The 19,364-nt window shown below is 36.4% G+C and overlaps 1 protein-coding gene across 2 annotated transcripts; it reads left to right on the top strand.

The window, feature by feature from the left end:
- The first annotated feature begins 784 nt into the window (after positions 1-784).
- On the top strand, positions 785-18,876 carry LOC135847990 (uncharacterized). 2 transcript variants are annotated; one of them, XM_065367752.1, is made up of 2 exons: positions 785-1,016; positions 16,640-18,876. In XM_065367752.1, the coding sequence occupies exon 2, from the start codon at positions 16,652-16,654 to the stop codon at positions 18,491-18,493; it is 1,842 nt and encodes a 613-aa protein (XP_065223824.1). In that variant the 5' UTR covers positions 785-1,016; positions 16,640-16,651; the 3' UTR covers positions 18,494-18,876. The 2 variants fall into 2 exon arrangements, with proteins under 2 accessions (XP_065223824.1, XP_065223825.1); XM_065367753.1 differs by lacking the exon at positions 16,640-18,876 and adding an exon at positions 5,910-9,771.
- The last annotated feature ends 488 nt before the right edge of the window (positions 18,877-19,364 follow it).

Here is a 19,364-nt window from a genome sequence, read left to right as displayed (position 1 = left end):
TGCTCTCATAGAAATTTTTTTGAGCTTTTTTGAAGAATTTTGAGACCAAAATTGAGTAATGATTTTTGAAAAAGCGTAATTCTCTACCTCTTCAAATAGATTGAAATTTAGCGAGAAAAATCGATTACTTCCTCAAGTATTTTTTTTGAAAAATTGTGAGCTCAAAATTGAGCCATGATTTCTGAGATTTTTGAAAACGTCTAATGTGAGGAATTCTCATATAATGTGAAATTTTGCGTTCAAAATTTTTTGTGATGCTCCAAAACTGCTCAGAACTGTTTGAAACCATTTCATTATCGATTCCACTGGTCGAAAAGGGGATATATGTTTATGTACTTACGTACATATATCAACTTTCAACATTCTAGGTCGATTTGGTGTTTCATTTTTTATTTTTCGAGTGGCTCCTTTTGAGTACTTTTGGGTGGTGACTTTTGGATTTTCGCTATTTTAGAATGTCTACTTTTTGTACCTACAGAAAAATACAAACATAAAAAAAGTTTTAATTTATTCAATTGTCTTTTATTTTAACCTCTTTCTGGCGTCGTAAATTTTTTCGCAGGGTGGTGATTGTTAAGGCTAATGCAGGTACATGAGATGACAAAATTCGTAGAAAATGCCTATTGTTTGAAATGGAGCCAGAATGAGACAAGAGGACAGGATTCTTATAATCAGGCTATTGAATACTCTCGAAACACTTCCGCCAGTTCCATCATTTACCTGCACTAAACTGGTTTCGTTTATATGTACTTCTCCCTGGGTCCGCACACTTCAGTACCCGTTCGGGAGCATCTTACCCAGTATTATTCTGTTCTATCTGTAGTACTGTAGTGGCCCTCAGTTTACTTTTGTACTCTGCCTTTGGTACACTAGCATTTGTCTGTTTTTTGATGGCAGAGATGAAATTTCATTCAATATTCGTGTCAACTTTACCCTCCAATTCGAGCTGAATCTTCTTATTTCGCGTCGTAAATCTACTTAGCTATAATCGTTTCGAGGAGATTCTCAATTTTCAAGTAAGTAACCATTCAAATTCAACCAAACATTTATTCTCAACTTTTCATTATGCATTTATTTTTTTGGAAATAAGCTTTTGTTTCGTCTTTTGATTACCTTGCTCTTTTACTGTGACCTCGTCTCTCATTTCCTGGGAATGAGGGATAGGGGGAGGGTGAATCGAACCTGTTGACTTTCAATATTGACGTCAAATTTTGAATTACCTATAGCTGAGTGCCACAATTAGCCCTTCAATGGGGCTGCTGTACCCCTCTTCTCCTATCTCTAAGTGGGTGGGTGGTATTCGTATTTATCGGTGATTGAAATTTATCGTCGCAATTCCCAAATGGAGTTCGATTGCTTCCGGATTCATAATATGAAAGATCAGGATTCGGGGTTTTGGGTTTTAGTGTTTAAAGGTTCAGATTTAGTCCTAGTTCGATATCTAACAACGATTGCGATCATAAGGCTTGTCCAGAATGTCTGTAACTCGCTGCCTGGAACTTTCAACTCAATCAAAAGATTTTGATTCAGTTGTGCATCAATAACCAAGTGACTTTTTATCAAATATTGGAAGTTGCAAGTTGAAAGTCGCAGCCTATGCTTAAAGTACTAAGATTCCCTCCACAGCTTCCCGATAGTTTCAATTTTTTCTCAATTATTTTTCAATTACCTATCTATCGGTTTAAACTTTTCAGCGCGCTTATTTGGTCATCACTGAAACCTTCAATGGTCCAAAATTTAAAAAAAAAAAGTGAAAAAGATCCACCGAAAATTGTTTTAGTTTCTGTATTTACAGCAACCAATTCGTGCCCAGCAGTTCTGACCTTGAACCCGGGTCATTCCACGTCAATTGGACCAAGAAGTGGTAAGAGGTAACGGCGATTTTTTTGAAATTTTTCCTGTGGAAAGACCTTCCGAAGGGATGACCAATGGCGCAAATCGCAGCCTTCTAGCCAATTTTTAAACGCAGCCAGGGGGTGTCAATGCTTTCAGTGAACCTAAAAATATCATCCATTTCAGCAGTGGATTACTCGATAACCGCGATACCTACCAAAATGGAACATTTTCCCATAGTTAGGGTTTTTAAAAGGTTTTCAGGTGATATTAAAGCTCTTTAATACAAGTATGGAAATAGATTATGCTCTCAAGAAAGTCTTAGCATTTTACGTATGTATTACGTACTGCGCATGGCAGGTTGGTGTCGTCGCGCGGTGGAGGTGGGTGGAGCAACCAATGGAGTGCAACGTTGTACGTGAACAGCTGATTTGATGCTTGCTCGCGCACTGCGCAGTACGTAAAACTTACGTAAAATCCTATGACTTTCTTAAGAGTATAATCTATTTCCATACTTGTATTAAAGAGCTTTAGGTGATATCATAAAAATCAGTGTTGCCACTTTTTTTCGTACGAAAAATTAGCTCGAAAAGTTTCAAAATGTAGTTTTCATATCGTTCCGACTCTCAAAAATTCTGAAAAAAATATATTATGGATAACTTTTCATGCTGAACAACATATGTATTAAAAAATTGGGATGGCATTATTTCGTAAACTTGATTTTTAGAAATTGAAAGTTTGCGAAAAAATGCAATTTTTTAATTAAAAATGAAAAAAGTTTTGATTGGTAAAGATGACCCATTTGACTCCTATTTTTACGTATCTGTTGAAAAAGTTGAAGGGCCAACTTCACCAATCAAAACTTTTTTTCATGTTTTAAATCAAAAAATCAAATTTTTTCGCAAACTTTCAATTTTTTAAAAATTGACTTTATGAAATAATGCCATCCCAATTTTTTAATATTATGTTGTTCAGCATGAAAAGTTGTCCATAACATATTTTTTTCAGAAATTTCAAGAGCTGGAACGATATGAAAATTGAGTTTTGAATTTTTCGAGATTTTTACGATATCACCAAAAAGCCTTTCAAAATCCCTAACTATTGGAAAAAGTTTGATTTTGGAGTTCCCTGAAAACTTTAACACCCCCTAGCCGCCTTTGAAATAGGGCTAATGGGCTGCGATTTGCGCCATTGTGGTCATCCCTTTGGAAGATCTTTCCACAAGAAAATTTAAAAAAAAATCGTCGACCCCCCACCCTGAATTTTTGATGTGAGAAAATTACGAGTAAGTACTTGATAAAGGAATGAAAACTCATTCAAAATTTCAAATTTCTTCCTTTTTTCACATCTTTGATCAAAATTTTAAAATTTCCCACATTCTTCAGTTTTTTTTTGTTTTTTTTTTTGGAAATTTTGAAAGGCTATAGGTGGATAAGTATGTCGAATTTGCCCCCAAGAGCTTCAGGGTTGATATTTGCATGGAATTGGGTACCCTTGAGCACCTTCCGGCACGAAAGTTTCTGACCCCCAGACCCCTCCCGTTTTTGAAAAACCCCCCTTTTTCTGAAATTACAATGAACATTTTTTTCTCAGCCCCATGTGAATCGATTTTTTCAATTTTTTGGTATGTTGTGAACATCCATAAGAGGTATCCCCACAAAAATTTTCACCCCCTCCCCCATATTTACCTCCCAAAATTACGTTTTTTAGCTTTGTTTGTCCATTTTAGCAATGATCATGATTCTGCACAAAAATGGGAATAGCATTTTTAAATGTGTATTCGACCCCCAAAAAACATATTATATTTTTTTCAAAAAATTTTTTTTGGTGGGTCGTGGTCAAAAATTGAAAAAACTAACAGAGGGGGTATAAAAATGAATTCTGGTGTAAATTATTGTTTTTGGTAAACGAGGTGTCGTTTCCATATGAATCGAACCCCCCAAACACGAATATGATGTTAAAATTAATGCTACCCTCAACCACACCCGTCCAGTGCCTCTGCCCCCACCTCAATTTTTACTATTATATTAAAAATTGAGCTATATAATAATATTGGTGTCGTTCTCATATGAATCAAACACCCCGAACACGAATATGAAGTCAAATTTTATGCTATCCTCATCCACACCCCTCAGGTGCCTCTGCCCCCAACTGAATTTTTACAATACTAAAAGTTGAGCTATTTTCATAATATTAGTGTCGTTTTCATATGAATCAAACACGCCGAACACGAATATGGCGTCCAATTTAATGCTACTCTCAACCACACCCGTCCAGTGCCTCTGCCCCCACCTCAATTTTTACCATTATACTAAAAATTGAGCTATATAATAATATTGGTGTCGTTCATCTCATATGAATCAAACACCCCGAACACGAATATGAAGTCAAATTTTATGCTATCCTCATCCACACCCCTCCAGTGCCTCTGCCCCCACTTCAATTTATACTATTTCAAAAGTTTTGATATTTTCATAACGTTGGTGTCGTTTTCATATGACTCGAATACCCCGAACACGAATATGACATCCCATTTAATGCTACCCTCAACCACACCCCTCCAGTGCCTCTGCCCCCACCTCAATTTTTACTATTATATTAAAAATTGAGCTGTATAATAATATTGGTGTCGTTTTCATATAAATCAAACACCTCTGATATGAATATGAAGTCCAATTTAGGTCTTCCCGCATCTATTCCCTTCCAGGCTACAGCCAGCTCCTCAAGAATGTTAAAGTTTGACCCTTGCTATGTCGTTAGTAATTGATTTGATTTGAAGTAATTATTGGTCGAGGATTGGTCGGAGTTAGCTAAAAAATGTATTGTTTAGGTGGGGGCAGAGGCACTGTAGGGGTGTGAATGAGGGTAGCGTAGAATTGGATGTCATATTCGTGTTCGGAGGGTTTGATTCATATGAAAACAACACCAACATTATGAAAATATCAAAACTTTTGAAATAGTGTAAATTGAAGTGGGGGCAGAGGCACTGGACCCTATCAAAGTAAAAAATACGTATACGCATACGTATGCCGATTTTTGGACTAATCGTGCGTTTACGCATACGGATAGAGTACATTTACGAATGCGTAAACGCATAATTATTCCAAAAATCGGCATACGTATGCGTACGCATGCGTATCCGCACTTTTTTCTTTGATAGGGGAGCGGTGTGGATGAGGATAGCATAAAATTTGACTTCATATTCGTGCTCCTGGTGTTTGATTCATATGAGAACGACACCAATATTATTATATAGCTCAATTTTTAATATAATAGTAAAAATTGAGGTAGGGGCAGAGGCACTGGAGGGGTGTGGTTGAGGGTAGCATTAAATTGGACGTCATATTCGTGTTCGGGGGGTTCGATTCATATGGAAACGACACCTCGTTTACCAAAAACAATAATTTACACCAGAATTCATTTTTTCCCCCTCTGTTAGTTTTTTCAATTTTTGACCACGACCCACCAAAAAAAATTTTTTGAAAAAAGTATATGTTTTTTGGGGGTCGAATACACTTTTGGGAATGCTATTCCCATTTTTGTGCAGAATCATGATCATTGCTAAAACGGGCAAACAAAGCTAAAAAACGTCATTTGGGGGGAGGGGGTAAATATGGGAGAGTGGGGTGAAAATTTTTGTGGGGATACCTCTTATGGATGTTTACAACATACCAAAAAATCGAAAAAATCGGTTCTCATGGGGCTGAGAAAAAAATTTCTATTGTAATTTCATAAAAGGGGGGGGTTCTCAAAAACGGGGGGGTCTGGGGGTCTGAAACTTTCGTGACGGAAGGTGCTCAAGGGTACCCACCTTCCATGCAAATATCAACCCTGAAGCTCTCGGGGGCAAATTCGACATACTTATCCACCTATAGCCTATAGCCTTTAATCCGTTTTTTTCCTTTTTGTCCCCTCATGCCCCAAATTGCCCTAGGAGGCTGAAATTATCCAAAATTGCTCATGAAATTTAAAATGTGCAGGTAGTAATTTTCTCTATATATTTATTTACGTGCGACTTTATACTACACAAGTCTTCGATTCATTTCTCAGTATTAATTCGTTCACCACGATTCCAGGTTTTGGATTGAAGTAAAGTCGAGTTGAAAACTATAAATGGCCGGAATCGCTGCTGACGTGTATGATGTTTTCCATCCGACTCCAGTATCGCTCAAACAACCAGTGATTATTCTAACGTGTAGCTCCGCACATTTTGTGTAGTTCCAAAAATTTGTTGTGTAGTACCAACATATTTGTGTAGTACCAAAAATAGATATTTATAATGTGATGCGTTTTGGGATTAGGGACCTTGTGGTGATTCGATGTTTTTTTTTTATATTTGCATTTTGGGTTATTTTTGCAAAGAGAATCCAGTGGTGCAATCAGTTTTCACCTAAGTGGTCAAATAACGCCTGTACACCGCTCTAAAGTTATGCAAATGTGAGTAACAGCTTTAGTAAATTTTTGAGAAAAACGCCTCTAAAGTTGGAACTTTTAATCAAAAATTTAAAAAAAAAATTTCAACTGTGGGAGTATGGATTCTGGTATGAAAATTTAATGCTGAATCCGATACTGTTGTTGTTGTTGTTTTTTTTAATGTTCTTGATACCAAACTGATGAAAAATAGTAAGGCATCTTGGGGTAATTTTTGAAAAATAATAAGGGACCTTGTGGTGATTTTTTTTTAAAAAACGCGATTTTTTTCTGAAAAATTTGAAATTGAAAAGCAAAAGCTCTTGATAAGTGTTCCAAAAGGCATAAAACAATGAAATTTGAAATGATGACTTTTCTTGAAAAGTCCAATTAAAAAGAATAGCAAACAGACCCAAGAAATTCTCGAAACAATTAGATTATCAACTTCATACATTTTTCACTATTTATTTTCATCAAAATTACGTTCAAAAAAGTTCAATAATTTCAAATTATTCTTTAGTGATAACGGAAAAATTTGTTGGAAGTACTAAAATTTGAGTTATCGGCAGGTTTTTTCATCTTTCACCACAAGGTACCTTTTCTTTTCTATTGTTTCACCACAAGGTCCCTGAGCGTTACCAGTAATATCTCCTCAATGGGAAGTGGTCACGCCAAAACAGCCAATACCGGTGGTTCAGAAGACTTCAACCAGCCAGAAAATGCAAAGTCAATTTTTTTCGATAAAATTTTCGATAGTTTGATGTTTTGGCTCTCCTGAAAACATCAAATTTTCACCACAAGGTCCCTAATCGCAAAACGCATCACATATACCAATTTGCTTATGAGTTTTTCAATGAAAAAAAAGTTGAAAAAAGAGCTAATCTTATGCTTGAAAAATATTTTTGCTCAAACTGTTGAAAATATCAGTGGTGGAAAAACTGACTTTTCACATCAAAATTATTGCTGTTTTGCTTCTTGAAACTGCGAATTTCAGAAAGATTTTACTCTCGCTTCGCTCGGGCCAATTTGATTCTCTTCTTCCCGCTTCAAATTTCAAGAAACTATGGATGAAATTTTTTTAAAGTTGAGATCAGAAAAACTGAATTCGTACATTAAAATTGATATTGTTCTGCTTTTCAAACTACAAATTTTTCCAATTTTTCGCCCTCGCTTCGCTCGGGCCAATTTTGTCATTTTCTATGCGGTTTCCATTTCAAAAAACCCATGATTGAATTTAAAAAATGTTGAAATCAGAAAAACAGAATATATAGTTTTCAACAAACTTTATCTGGCTTGGGGGGCTGGTAAGAAAATCAGGGAGAGTTGGAAAAATAAGGGGGAATCTTGATACTGAAAATTATCCTGCTTGTGTTTGTGTAATGTGTAGCTCCAAAAAATTCTTAGAATAATCACTGCAAACAACTATCAGCGATCGTCGTCAGCCTGGAAGTATGGCACTGTAAAGTGAATGAATATCGTAATGATGGCAAATTGGAAGACTTCAATACATCTGAGGAACGTATATTATTAAAAACCATGCTCCATGATTTGCCATCCCAGATATACGCTGTGATTGATGAAAATGTCAGAAAATTTGGTTTTTCAATGGACCGTTGGCTGCGTAGTCATCACGAAAGAGTATTTTATTTTAATTACAATCACCGAAACGATGTTTTAGAACACTTCGAAGATTTTGTATGCGATTACAACGGAGCTATTCATTATGTGAGGACAGCTGAGCGTATGATGCTTTGTGATCGATTTGATGCGAGTCAAAAGTTCACGATTGCTTGTACATATTTCTTCGAAGATGATATCAGACGACTTTGGCCATTAGTATCTGGAAACATGGACTCGAATGGTATTGTTTTTTCCAAATGTCCACAATTGTATTACTGGATTTGTTGTCTGACAAATAAATTAGATAAAATACCAACCGGTCGAATCAACGCTAGTGTGGAAGAAGTGATGTTGAATTCCTTCATGCCTTTCAATAGACCATCGTTTGAGTATTTTTGGACTCATATACCATCAGAAAATCGAATGCGAAAAGCTGTCGATATTTATAATCGTAGTGTATTATCTTTTGCTAGGTTCATTTTACCAAAGTTGAACGACCAGCAGCTCGGTGAATTTCTCAATGAAAAATGTTATGGGCTGATGCATACTCTATTTAGGTATGGGTGGCATTATGAAGAGTTCATTCTATCAACGTGGATGCGAATTCAGAGCTCGTTGAACGAAGATGCTGTTGCGAATCTTTTCACGAAAATACTGCTACATGAAAACAGGCCAGTTATGTATGGACTTCGTGCAAAATCCACTGTAGAAGAAAGAGAAAGACCTTTTAGTAACAGAAATTGGTATCGTTTCTGTTGTGAATTATGGAATAGTGCTGCGGAAAAGTTGAAGCAGTCGACAATTAAAGTGATCACATCGAAGAAAAAGTTGTTCCAAGGTGTGAGGAGTCGTGGTTCGAAAATTCCTGCTAAAGAATACGAATTCTCATCAACTGTTCTTTCTTACGCCACGTATGACGAAAGAAAAACATTTTGGAATTATCATTGGCCCGATTTGGTTGACGAAACACGATGCAAAGATTTCGAAAAAATAATGAAAATATGTCTCGAGAAGGAAGATGAGATAACTCACTTCAAGGAAAACGTCATGGCCCATGATTCAACTTTTCGTAAACTTAGTAACATATACTTTAGGTGCGCGCATTTCGACCAGTTGAATGATTATGCCAATTTTTTATGGCCTGAAATACCAACGTCGAGAATTATATTTAAACAACAAGTACTACAGTCTGCTCTTTCAGGTAAATGGAACGTCTATGGTGAAAGGCTGCTCAATAAAGCAAAGGAATTTGACGAATTCATCAACGATGCTTATTGCGATGTAGATATATCCAAGAACTTTAAAAATCAACTGATGTCGTCACCTCGAACACAGGACCTGTTAGGCTTACCAATCAGCGCTTTACGTACTTCTAAAGAAAATTTTGTGAAATTTATCGACACGTTTGTTTCGAATGAACAAACTCTGCTGCAGATAAAAACGAGTTTAATTGATGATTTGAAGGCAAGAATAAAATTAGCATTTGGGAAAGATGTGGAGGCTGAATCTTCTTTCAGGCCACTTCTGTCATGGTGTTTGGGAAGTGATGAGGAGGCTGCAAAATATTAACCGTACTAAGTATTTAGTTATAATCGATGGTAATTTTTTTGTCATGTGTTTATTCGTAGATTTGTACGTTCGAGTTTTACGATACCGACGTAATTTTTTTTCTGTTTTCATTCTAAAGAGTGTAGGTATTTAAAAAATATAGGTAGGTACCTAATCTATGATAAATAATCAAACTCTTATTGCTTTTCTTGTAAAAATTGTGGCAATGTTGGTTTAATTTTAAATTTCGAGTTACATTTTATTATTACCTACCTGTATAGTTCTCTGTGTACTCTACATTCTATTTTCTTCAAGTATAGGTATACTTATCTATGATCAATTTTTTTTCTCCACGAAGGATGCGTCTATATTATGTAAATATTTTTAGATAATAAATTATAATCATTCATCGTGTGGTAGTTTCATTCATAATAATTTTTAATGCAGTGGCAAAAAAAAGTGATGGAAAAGTAAAAATATCTTTTTACTGAATGATGATTCAAATGTCTCAGGATATATGTATAATGAGGGATTACTTTCTATCAAAGCGGAAGTCGAGGGAGTTCAAGATAATGAATGATATTGTAGGTATTCACCTTTGTACGGTGAAAAATTCAAGCCTGGGAAATATTTAATTTCCATTTAAAATCCTTCTAAATACTAACTATGTACCTAGGCTGGGTTCTTTTTGTGAGGACCCCCCCCCCTCTTGGCATCCCATACCATATTGCTCCCTTATTTTTCAAATTCGTGAAAATATGTACTCCTCCCCTCCTCCACGAATAGGGGAAAATGAAAGATTTCTATTTTAGCTGAAATACGAGTACATAATTGCAGTACAAAGTGTATTTCGATTTGAAACGTATAAATCTGTAGACACAATTTTTATGCCTATTGGTCTTCCCAAAAAAAGAAAGTCAGGGGTTCTCAGAAAAGCGCTATCCAATTTTGTGGCGTCAGATTCGTAATTTTCGACGATGAATTTCGTTGAAATACATTTTTGATGGCCCTGGACCATTGGTTGACGTCTCAGATTTGAACAAATTTATGAATTCTCATGGCAGCTCTCGAAATGCCGAAGGCTTTTATACATTGAACGTGAAATTCGAATGGTTATCTTCATTACCGTAGGGTCATTCCACGTGCATTAGACCAAGAAGTGGTAAGGGGTGTCGTTGATTTTGTGAAATTTTTCCTGTGGAAAGACCTTCCGAAGATATGGCCAATGGCGCAAATCGTAGCCCTCTAGTCCTTTTTTAAAAGCTGCTAGAGGGTATCAAAATTTTCAGCGAACTTGAAATATCATCCTTTTCAGCAGTGGTCTCCTCGATAACCGCGATACGTACCAAAATGGATTTTTTTTCAATAGGTAGGGGTTTTAAAAGGCTTTTAGGTAATACGTATCATGAAAATCAGTGTTGCTACTTTTTTCGTACGAACAATTAGCTTGAAAAGTTTCAAAACGTATTGTTTATATCGTTCCGACTCTCAAAAATTCTTTAAAAAATATACTATGGACAACTTTTCATGCTAAACAACATATCAAACAATTGGGATGGCATTATGTCGTGAAGTCTCATTTAAAAAAATTGAAAGTTTGCAAAAAAATACGATTTTTTGATTTAAAACATGAATAAAAGTTTTGAGTAGTGAAGTTGGCTCCGCGAGGGCACAGGTTGTTGTCGCTAGAGGTAGTCTCTAGGTAGTAGCTCGGATCATCAAGAGGAGCCAGTCCCCCAGGACAGATGAGAAGACGAAGACAACACCAGGGGTATTCTGCGCGTCCACGTCGTGCGGAGTGGTAACATGTTGCTGTTTGATGGACTCAGAATCGATAAACATGGCTAAAGCAGAATTCTCCAGTTGGTGGAACGACGGGGAGGAGTGGCAAGTCGAAGGCCAAGCCTCTACATAAATATGGATTACAATCAAGAATGCATAAGATCTGCAGAACACCAACAACTCACTTGTTCCAGCCCCAGGGAAGTGCAAGAGCTTCAGAGTGTGTAGGCGAATACCAGCGCCTAAAAACTGGCAAATTCGGCTAAGGGAGTAAACCCCAACAGAAAATCATGGTGGAAGGCAACGGGAAACCAACACCATTATATTTCCCTAGAATTATATGGACATCAATTTAGCAACGGCCCTAAGTCTCCGTCAGGCTGATCCTCATCCGCCAAGGCAGCCGGATAGGGTGCTAAGAATACGCGGAGTCAAAACAAGGCGGAACAACATCAACGTCGCAACCTGGAATGTACGCACTTTGTATAAAATTGGACAACTTGCTAACGTAATTAAAGAAGCCAAGAGGTTGCAAATCGACGTGTTAGGAATAAGTGAGACCCGATGGACTGGAAATGGTAGAAACCGGGTAAATGAAGAATATGAAATGATCTACGCTGGGAAAGACACACACGAACAAGGTGTGGGTATATTAATACATACCAGAATCAGCGATAAAATCAGTGCCATAATTCCAAAATCAGAGAGGATACTACTCGTGAGATTGGAGGTCAAGCCAAAACCAATTGTGATAATTCAAGTGTATGCGCCAACAGCAGAAAGCAGTACAACAGAAATCAACAACTTCTACAACGACCTAGAAGAAGTGATGAGCTGCTCAAAAAACAGCGATGTTGTGTTTTTGATGGGAGACTTCAATGCCAAAGTTGGGAAGGATCATGACAGCCAAGTTGCAGGGAGATACGCACTTGGAGAGCAGAATGAAAGAGGTGAAATGCTCGTAGAGTTCGCAGAAAGACACGATCTAATAATATGCAATACCTGGTTCAAGCAACATGCAAGAAGATTATACACATGGGTCAGTCCTGGAGACCGAGCCAGAAACCAGATAGACTACATACTTATAAAAGGAAGATTCAAGAACACAGTGAAGAACTGCCACACATATCCTGGTGCTGACTGCAACTCTGACCATAAACTATTGGCTGCAAAATGCCAGCTAGTCTTGAAGAGCCAGAAGAAGAGCCAAGAACGATACTGACAACTTGACATTGCAAAAATCAAATCAAAAGAAGTGCAAAAGAAATTCCAAGAAGAACTGGAAAAGCAAAAGTGGCAAACATGGAAGCGAAAAGTTAAAATAGCAGCAGAAAAGTCTATTCCGTTCAAAGGAAGAAGAAAACACAAACCATGGATGACTCAAGAGATACTGGATCTGATGGAAGAACGAAGAAAAGAAAACAGACCAAGTAACGAATACACGGTGATAAATGATCAGATCATGGGAATGTGCAGAATGGCCAAAAACAAGTGGTATGAGGAGAAGTGTCAAGAAATAGAAGAGCTGGAGAAAAGGCACAACTCTAGAGAAATGCATACCAAAGTGAAGCAGATGATGGCCGCCCACAAGAAAAGGAGAAGCGGAATAGCATATATGCGAGGAAAAGACGGAAAGTACTGTGTCAACAATCAAGAAACTGAAGAGGTCTGGATCAGCTACATACAAGAATTGTATGGAGATGATACACGTCCGGCTCAAATTGAAGTTTCATCCACAGAAGAGGCACCACAAATTGAAATGTGGGAGCTGAGGAATGCGGTGAAGCGAGCCAGAAACCACAAAGCAGTGGGAGAAGATCTCATACCAGCAGACTTGATTAAACATCTAACACCAGAGTATGAAAAAGAGCTGCTGAAGATAATAAACAAAATATACGATGAAGGCAGGCTGCCTAAGGACTTCAAAGCAGTAAACTTCGTACCAATACCAAAAAAGAACAACTCGCAAAAATGCTCTGAATATAGAACTATCGCACTGATGAGCCACTCACTGAAGCTACTACTCTCCATCATAAATGCCAGAATTGAAAAGAAGATAGATGAAAATCTAAGTGAAACACAATATGGCTTTGTAGCGAAAAAAGGGACGAGAGATGCAATTGCCCTGCTGAAAGTGATCATTCAAAGAGCACTGAATGCAAATAGGGAAATCATTGCTTGCTTCGTCGATTATGAAAAAGCATTTGATCGTGTCAACCATGAGAAGATGTTGGAGATCCTGAAGAAATACAATATCGATAACAAAGACCTGCAAATAATCAAGAACCTGTACTGGGAGCAAAGCGCTAACATCAAGATTGGAACTGAGTATACTCAGAGAACGGATGTGGAATAAAGAGAGGTGTGAGGCAAGGATGCCCCCTCTCACCTAGATTGTTCAATGTGTATGCAGAAGAAATAATGAGGGAAGCGCGAATCGAACGAATGGGATTCAAGATCAACGGCAAGAGAATAAATGAAATAAGCTATGCAGATGACAAAGTGATCCTTGCTGGGACAGAAGCAGAGATGCAGAAAATGATCGACCGAATTAACAGTGCAGGATTAAAATACGGAATGAAAATAAATGCAGGCAAGACCAAGGTGATGAGATTTACAAAAGGAGATGATAAAGTGGTCAAAATCAACATCGGATCACAAGAAATTGAAAATGTAAACCAATTCAGATACCTTGGAGCGCTGATAAACAATGATGGCAGAGATAATAAAGAAATTAAATCACGGATTGGAATGGCAAAAACCGCTTTCAATAACCTTGCCAATGTGCTGGGAAATCGAACGATGAGTATAGATCTGAGGAAGAGAATTATGCGATGCTACGTATGGACTGTTCTGAAATATTCTTGCGAGACATGGACCATGAGTGCAGAATGCGAGAACAAAGTATCCGCTTTTGAGGTGTGGTGCTATCGAAGGCTACTACGAATCTCATGGAAGGACTTCATTACCAACAAGGAAGTATTAGCAAGAATAGGAGAGGAGCGGGAAGTCGTAGTTGAAGATATCAAAACTAGAAAGCTAAAGTATTTAGCTCATAAAATACGAGAAAACGGTATTTTCATGCTAGCGGTACAGGGGAAAATTCAAGGAAGATCGACGAGAGGGAGGAAACGATCGGAGCTGTTAACAACAAACTCACCAGCCAACTCTCCCTGTAAGACCCTGAAAGAAACGATCAGATACGCTAGATACCGGCTAATATAGATGGACATATACGCTATCTCCTGTAAAGGAGCGCGACTACGACGACGACGAGTGAAGTTGACCCATTTGACCCCTATTGTTACGTATAGATACGTTGAAAAAGTTGAAAAACCCCTTTCACTCGACGAATTGAACTCATCACAGAAAAATCAAAATTAAAAAAAAAATTAATTTTAGTTTTTTTTGCTAGGTATGAGTGTGATTTTCATTAACTTTTTCATGAAATACGTCAGAAAGAAGTCGTAATAAGACAACCGAATGAATTTAAGCTTTTTTTGATGTTTGGAATTGAAAATTGAATTTTTTTGAATTTTTGTTTTTTTTTGGTGATGAGTTTATTTTATAGAGTGATAGGGTTTTTTCAACTTTTCAACGGATACGTGAAAATAGGGGTCAAATGGGTCAACATCACCACTCAAAACTTTTTTTCATGTTTTAAATCAAAAAATCGCATTTTTTCGCAAACTTTCAATTTGTTTAAATCAACTTTACGACATAATGCCATCTCAATTTCTTGATATGTTGTTCAGCGTGAAAAGTTATCCATAATATGAACAATACGAAAATTACGTTTTAAAACTTTTTGAGCTGATACCTGGAACTTGGATCGGGTTCAGACCATCGTCTCTAAATTTTTGATAAGAGAAAATTATTTGATATTTTTTTTTCAGCGAATGAAAATCAACTCAAAATTTTAAAATTTTCCAACTTCATCAGTTTTTTTTTTGAAAATTTTGAAATTGCATCCGTTTGCTTCCTTTTTTTCATTTTCCCCCCTGATGCCACAAATTGACCTAGGGGACTGAAATTATCCAACATTACTCTTGGGTCATTACACGTCAATTCGACCAAGAAGTGGTAGGTGGGTTCGGCGATTTTTTTGAAATTTTTTCTGTGGAAAGATCTTTTGAAAGGATGACCAATGGTGCAAATCGCTGCCCTCCAGCCCATTTTTAACGGCAGCCAGGGACAGTCAAAGTTTTCAGTGAACCTAAAATATCATCAATTTCAGCAGTGGATTACTCGATAACCGCGATACCTACCGAAATGGAACTTTTTCCCATAGTTAGGGGTTTTGAAAGTCTTTTTGATGATATCATAAAAACCAGTGTTGCCACTTTTTTTCGTAAAAAAATTAGCTCGAAAATTTTTAAAACGTAGTTTTCATATTGTTCCTACTCTCAAAAACTCTGAAAAAAATACATATGAACAACTTTTCATGCTGAGCAACACATTACAAAATTGGGATGGCACTATGTCGCAAACTTGATTTTAAAAAATTTCAAGTATGCGAAAAAAATACGAATTTTTGATTTAAAACATGGAAAAAAGTTTTGATTGGTAAAGATGACCCATTTGTCCCCTATTTCACGTATCTGTTGCAAAAGTTGAAAAACCCCTTTCACTCGATGAAATGAACTCTTCACAAAAAAATCAAAATTCAAAAAAAAATCAATTTTCAATTTCAAACATCAGAAAAAGTTTAAATGTATTCAGTTGTCTTATTTTGACCTCTTTCTGACGTATTTCACGAAATACTTGATAAAAGTAACACTCATGGATACGTAACAATAGGGGTCAAATGGGTCAACTTCACCACTCAAAACTTTTTTTCATGTTTTAAATCAAAAAATCGCATTTTTTCGCAAACTTTCAATTTTTTTAAATCGACTTTACGACAAGGTACCATCCCAATTTTCTAATATGTTGTTCAGCATGAAAACTTATCCATAATATATTTTTTTCAAAATTTTTGAGAGTCGGAACAATATAAAAATTATACGTTTTGAAACTTTTCGAGCTGATTTTTCATACGAAAAAAAAGTGACAACACTAATTTTTATATCACCCAAAAAGCCTTTCAAAACCCCTAACTATTGAAAAAAGTTCCATTTTGGTAGGTATCGCAGTTCCCGAGTAATCCACTACTGAACTGGATGATATTTCAAGTTCACTGAAAACTTCGATACCCCCTAACAGCCTTTGAAAAAGGACTAAAGGAGTACGATTTGCGCCATTGGTCATCCCTTCGGAACGTCTTTCCACAAAAAAAGAAATTAAAAAAAATCATATACTTCCCTTACCACTTTTTGGTCGATTTGACGTGGAATGACTCCATACTCATGTGAATTATGCATGCCAATTGTTGACTTATTTCAATAGGTACATGTCACTCTCGCCCGTTCATTTCTCAGCATTAATACGATCATTTTAATTTTAGGTTTGGATTGAAATGGAGTCGAATCGAGAACTGGAAATGAATGGAATCACTTCTGACGTATATGATATTTTTCATCCAACTCCAGTACCTCTGAAAGAACTATCAGCGATCGCCGTTAGCCTGGAAATATGGCGTTGTAAAACGAATGAGTATCGTGATAATCGCAAATTGAAAAAGTTATGTCCATCTGATGAACGTATTTTATTGAAAAAAATGCTGCCTGATTTACCAACCGTGATTTATACGGCGATCGATAAATACGTCAGAAGATTTGGGCCATCGATGGAAACTTGGTTAGAGGAACACCATGATGGAATATTCTATTTTTACTACGACCACCACAACTATGTTTTGTATTACTTTAATAATTTGGTATGCGATTACACCGGGGCAATTGATTATGTGAGGACAGCCGAACGCATGATGTATTGTGATCGATTTGATGAGAATCAAAAGTTTGCAATTGCTTGTACCTATTTTTTCGAAGACGATATCAGACGACTTTGGCCATCAGTATCAGGAAACATGGACTGGAATACTGTTGATTTTTCAAAAAGCCCGCAATTGTGTTACTGGATTTATTCTCTTCGAAATGAATTAGATAGGATTCCATCTAACGAAGTGAACATTTCTGTCGATGAAGTGATGTTGAATGCGTTCATGCCTCAAAATGGGCCATCGTTGCAATACTTTTGGAATCGTATACCACTGCAAAATCGAATGAGAAGAGCTCTCAGTATTTTTAGGCGTGATAAACTATCTTTTGCTCGGTTCATTTTACCGAAGTTGAACGATCAACAGCTCGAAGAATTTGTTAATGGAAGAATTTATGAACTGATAAGTATTCTATTTAAGAATATTTGGTACGATAAAGAATTGATTCTGCTAGCCTGGATGTACATTAGGAAACCCATAAATGTAAATGGGTTTACGAAACTGGTCGTGGAAATGTTGCAGAGTGAGCTGACGGGATGCCCTGGAAACTACCCTATAGATGTAGATCTTGAACCCAGAATTTGGTTTGATTTGTGTTGTGAAATATGGATCAGTGCTCCGGGAAATTTTAAACGTTCGGCGATTGTAGAAATTACATCTAATAAGAGGTTGTTTAGTAACTTGATCGTTCGTGTTTATGTTGTTCCACCTATTCCGAAAGAATTCGAATTCTTGTTGACTTTTCTGTCGGATGCCACTTCGGTGGAGAGAAGTAAATTTTGGTTTGATTGCTGGGAACAATTGGTGGAAATCGCGCAATGCAAAGATTTGGAAAAAATAATGAAACTGTGTTTTGAAAACGATGCTGAGATTGCACAATTCAAAGAGAACGTCATGGCCAACAGCGGTAGTGTCCGATTCTTTTGTAGAATGTTACTGGTTAGAATGTGTTTGGACGAATTGAATGAGTTTGCCAATTTCTTATTTGCCGAAGTACAAGCAGCTAGAAATTTCAAACAACAAGTGCTACGTTTAGCTTATCTTGGCAGAGAAAATGATTTTAATCATGCGACTATGCGTAAAACAAAAGAATTTAATAAATTTATTGAAGATGCTTTTGCCAATATCGATCAATCTACGGACTTCAAAAATCAACTCCTTTCTTCACCTGAAATACAAAGAAAATTAGCGAACTTTGCTTTATTTATATCTTTTGAGCAGCTCGTAGTTGAGTTCATCGACACATTCGTTTCGGCAGAAGAAACTTTATTGCAGATACAGGAGCGTATAATTGATTCATTAAAAATGGAAGCGGCTTATTGTAAATCGTCGAGGTCCGAGTTTTATCACACTCCAATTTTATTCTGGTGTTTGGGTAGCCAGGAGGAAGTTACCAAATTCAAAAAGAATTATTTATGATTCTTCAAAGTCACTTCTGCTCGAGATGAGTATTTGTTGTAATGTTTTTCCTCAACCATTAATGACATTGTCAGTGTTGTAAATCTTGTTTTGGTGGGTAAACTACATATTTAAATTTTTATTTTTTTTTTTCGAATTGTAGCTTTTGGTAATTGTTTTTCATTGTACCTTTATTATTATAAGTGTTCACAATGTAGGTACCTATTTAAATGGGAACTTTTCTTTTTCATAGTTAGTGTGATACATACCTACATATTTTATTTTAATTAAGTATATCTACCATTCTATTTTTAGTTCTTTCATTTTATGTAACATTAAGTACCTATGCGTGAAGAATTCAAATTATCGATATTATCCTATAATCTGCAATAAACTGAAATTCACCGTTACGCGTTATTCTCATTGAAATTAATCTAAAAATGTTTGCCTACAGGCACCGAAAAAAGCTGGAAATCGAGTGATGAGTGAAAATTCCCAATTATGATCAGAATTACTCCAAAGATTACTCCTTTTCAACTTGAACCGAAAAGTAGGGCCTTGGAATTTTACTCTTTTCGTGAGCTGCAGTTGATTAAGGAAATATTTTTACATCGCGAACCAAATTAGAAATGAAAAGGGTCGTGATGAAACGACTCGAACATGGAAGTTGAAAACCCCTAAAATTAATAATTGTTGATAGATAAATTTTCTAATCAGTAACAAGTTTATCGGGTGCAATTTTTTTCTTTTACAATTATTCCCAGGCGTACTCAAAAATCACATTTTGAAAATTCTTGCATATTTTTAAAGAAATGAATAGAGGGTTAAAAATTCTGATTTAGAAAAACCCTTAAAATCTTGCTTTTTCAATTTTTTTTTAAAATTTGGATTT

Source organism: Planococcus citri, chromosome 5, assembly GCF_950023065.1.
Source record: "Planococcus citri chromosome 5, ihPlaCitr1.1, whole genome shotgun sequence".
NCBI lineage: Eukaryota > Metazoa > Arthropoda > Insecta > Hemiptera > Pseudococcidae > Planococcus > Planococcus citri.
Note: the sequence above shows the minus strand (reverse complement) of the source record. Positions and strands in the feature narration are given on the sequence as shown.

Excerpts from the sequence above, each read along its gene's own strand:
- LOC135847990 (XM_065367752.1), top strand. The coding sequence starts at position 16,652 with ATGGAGTCGAATCGAGAACTGGAAATGAATGGAATCACTTCTGACGTA.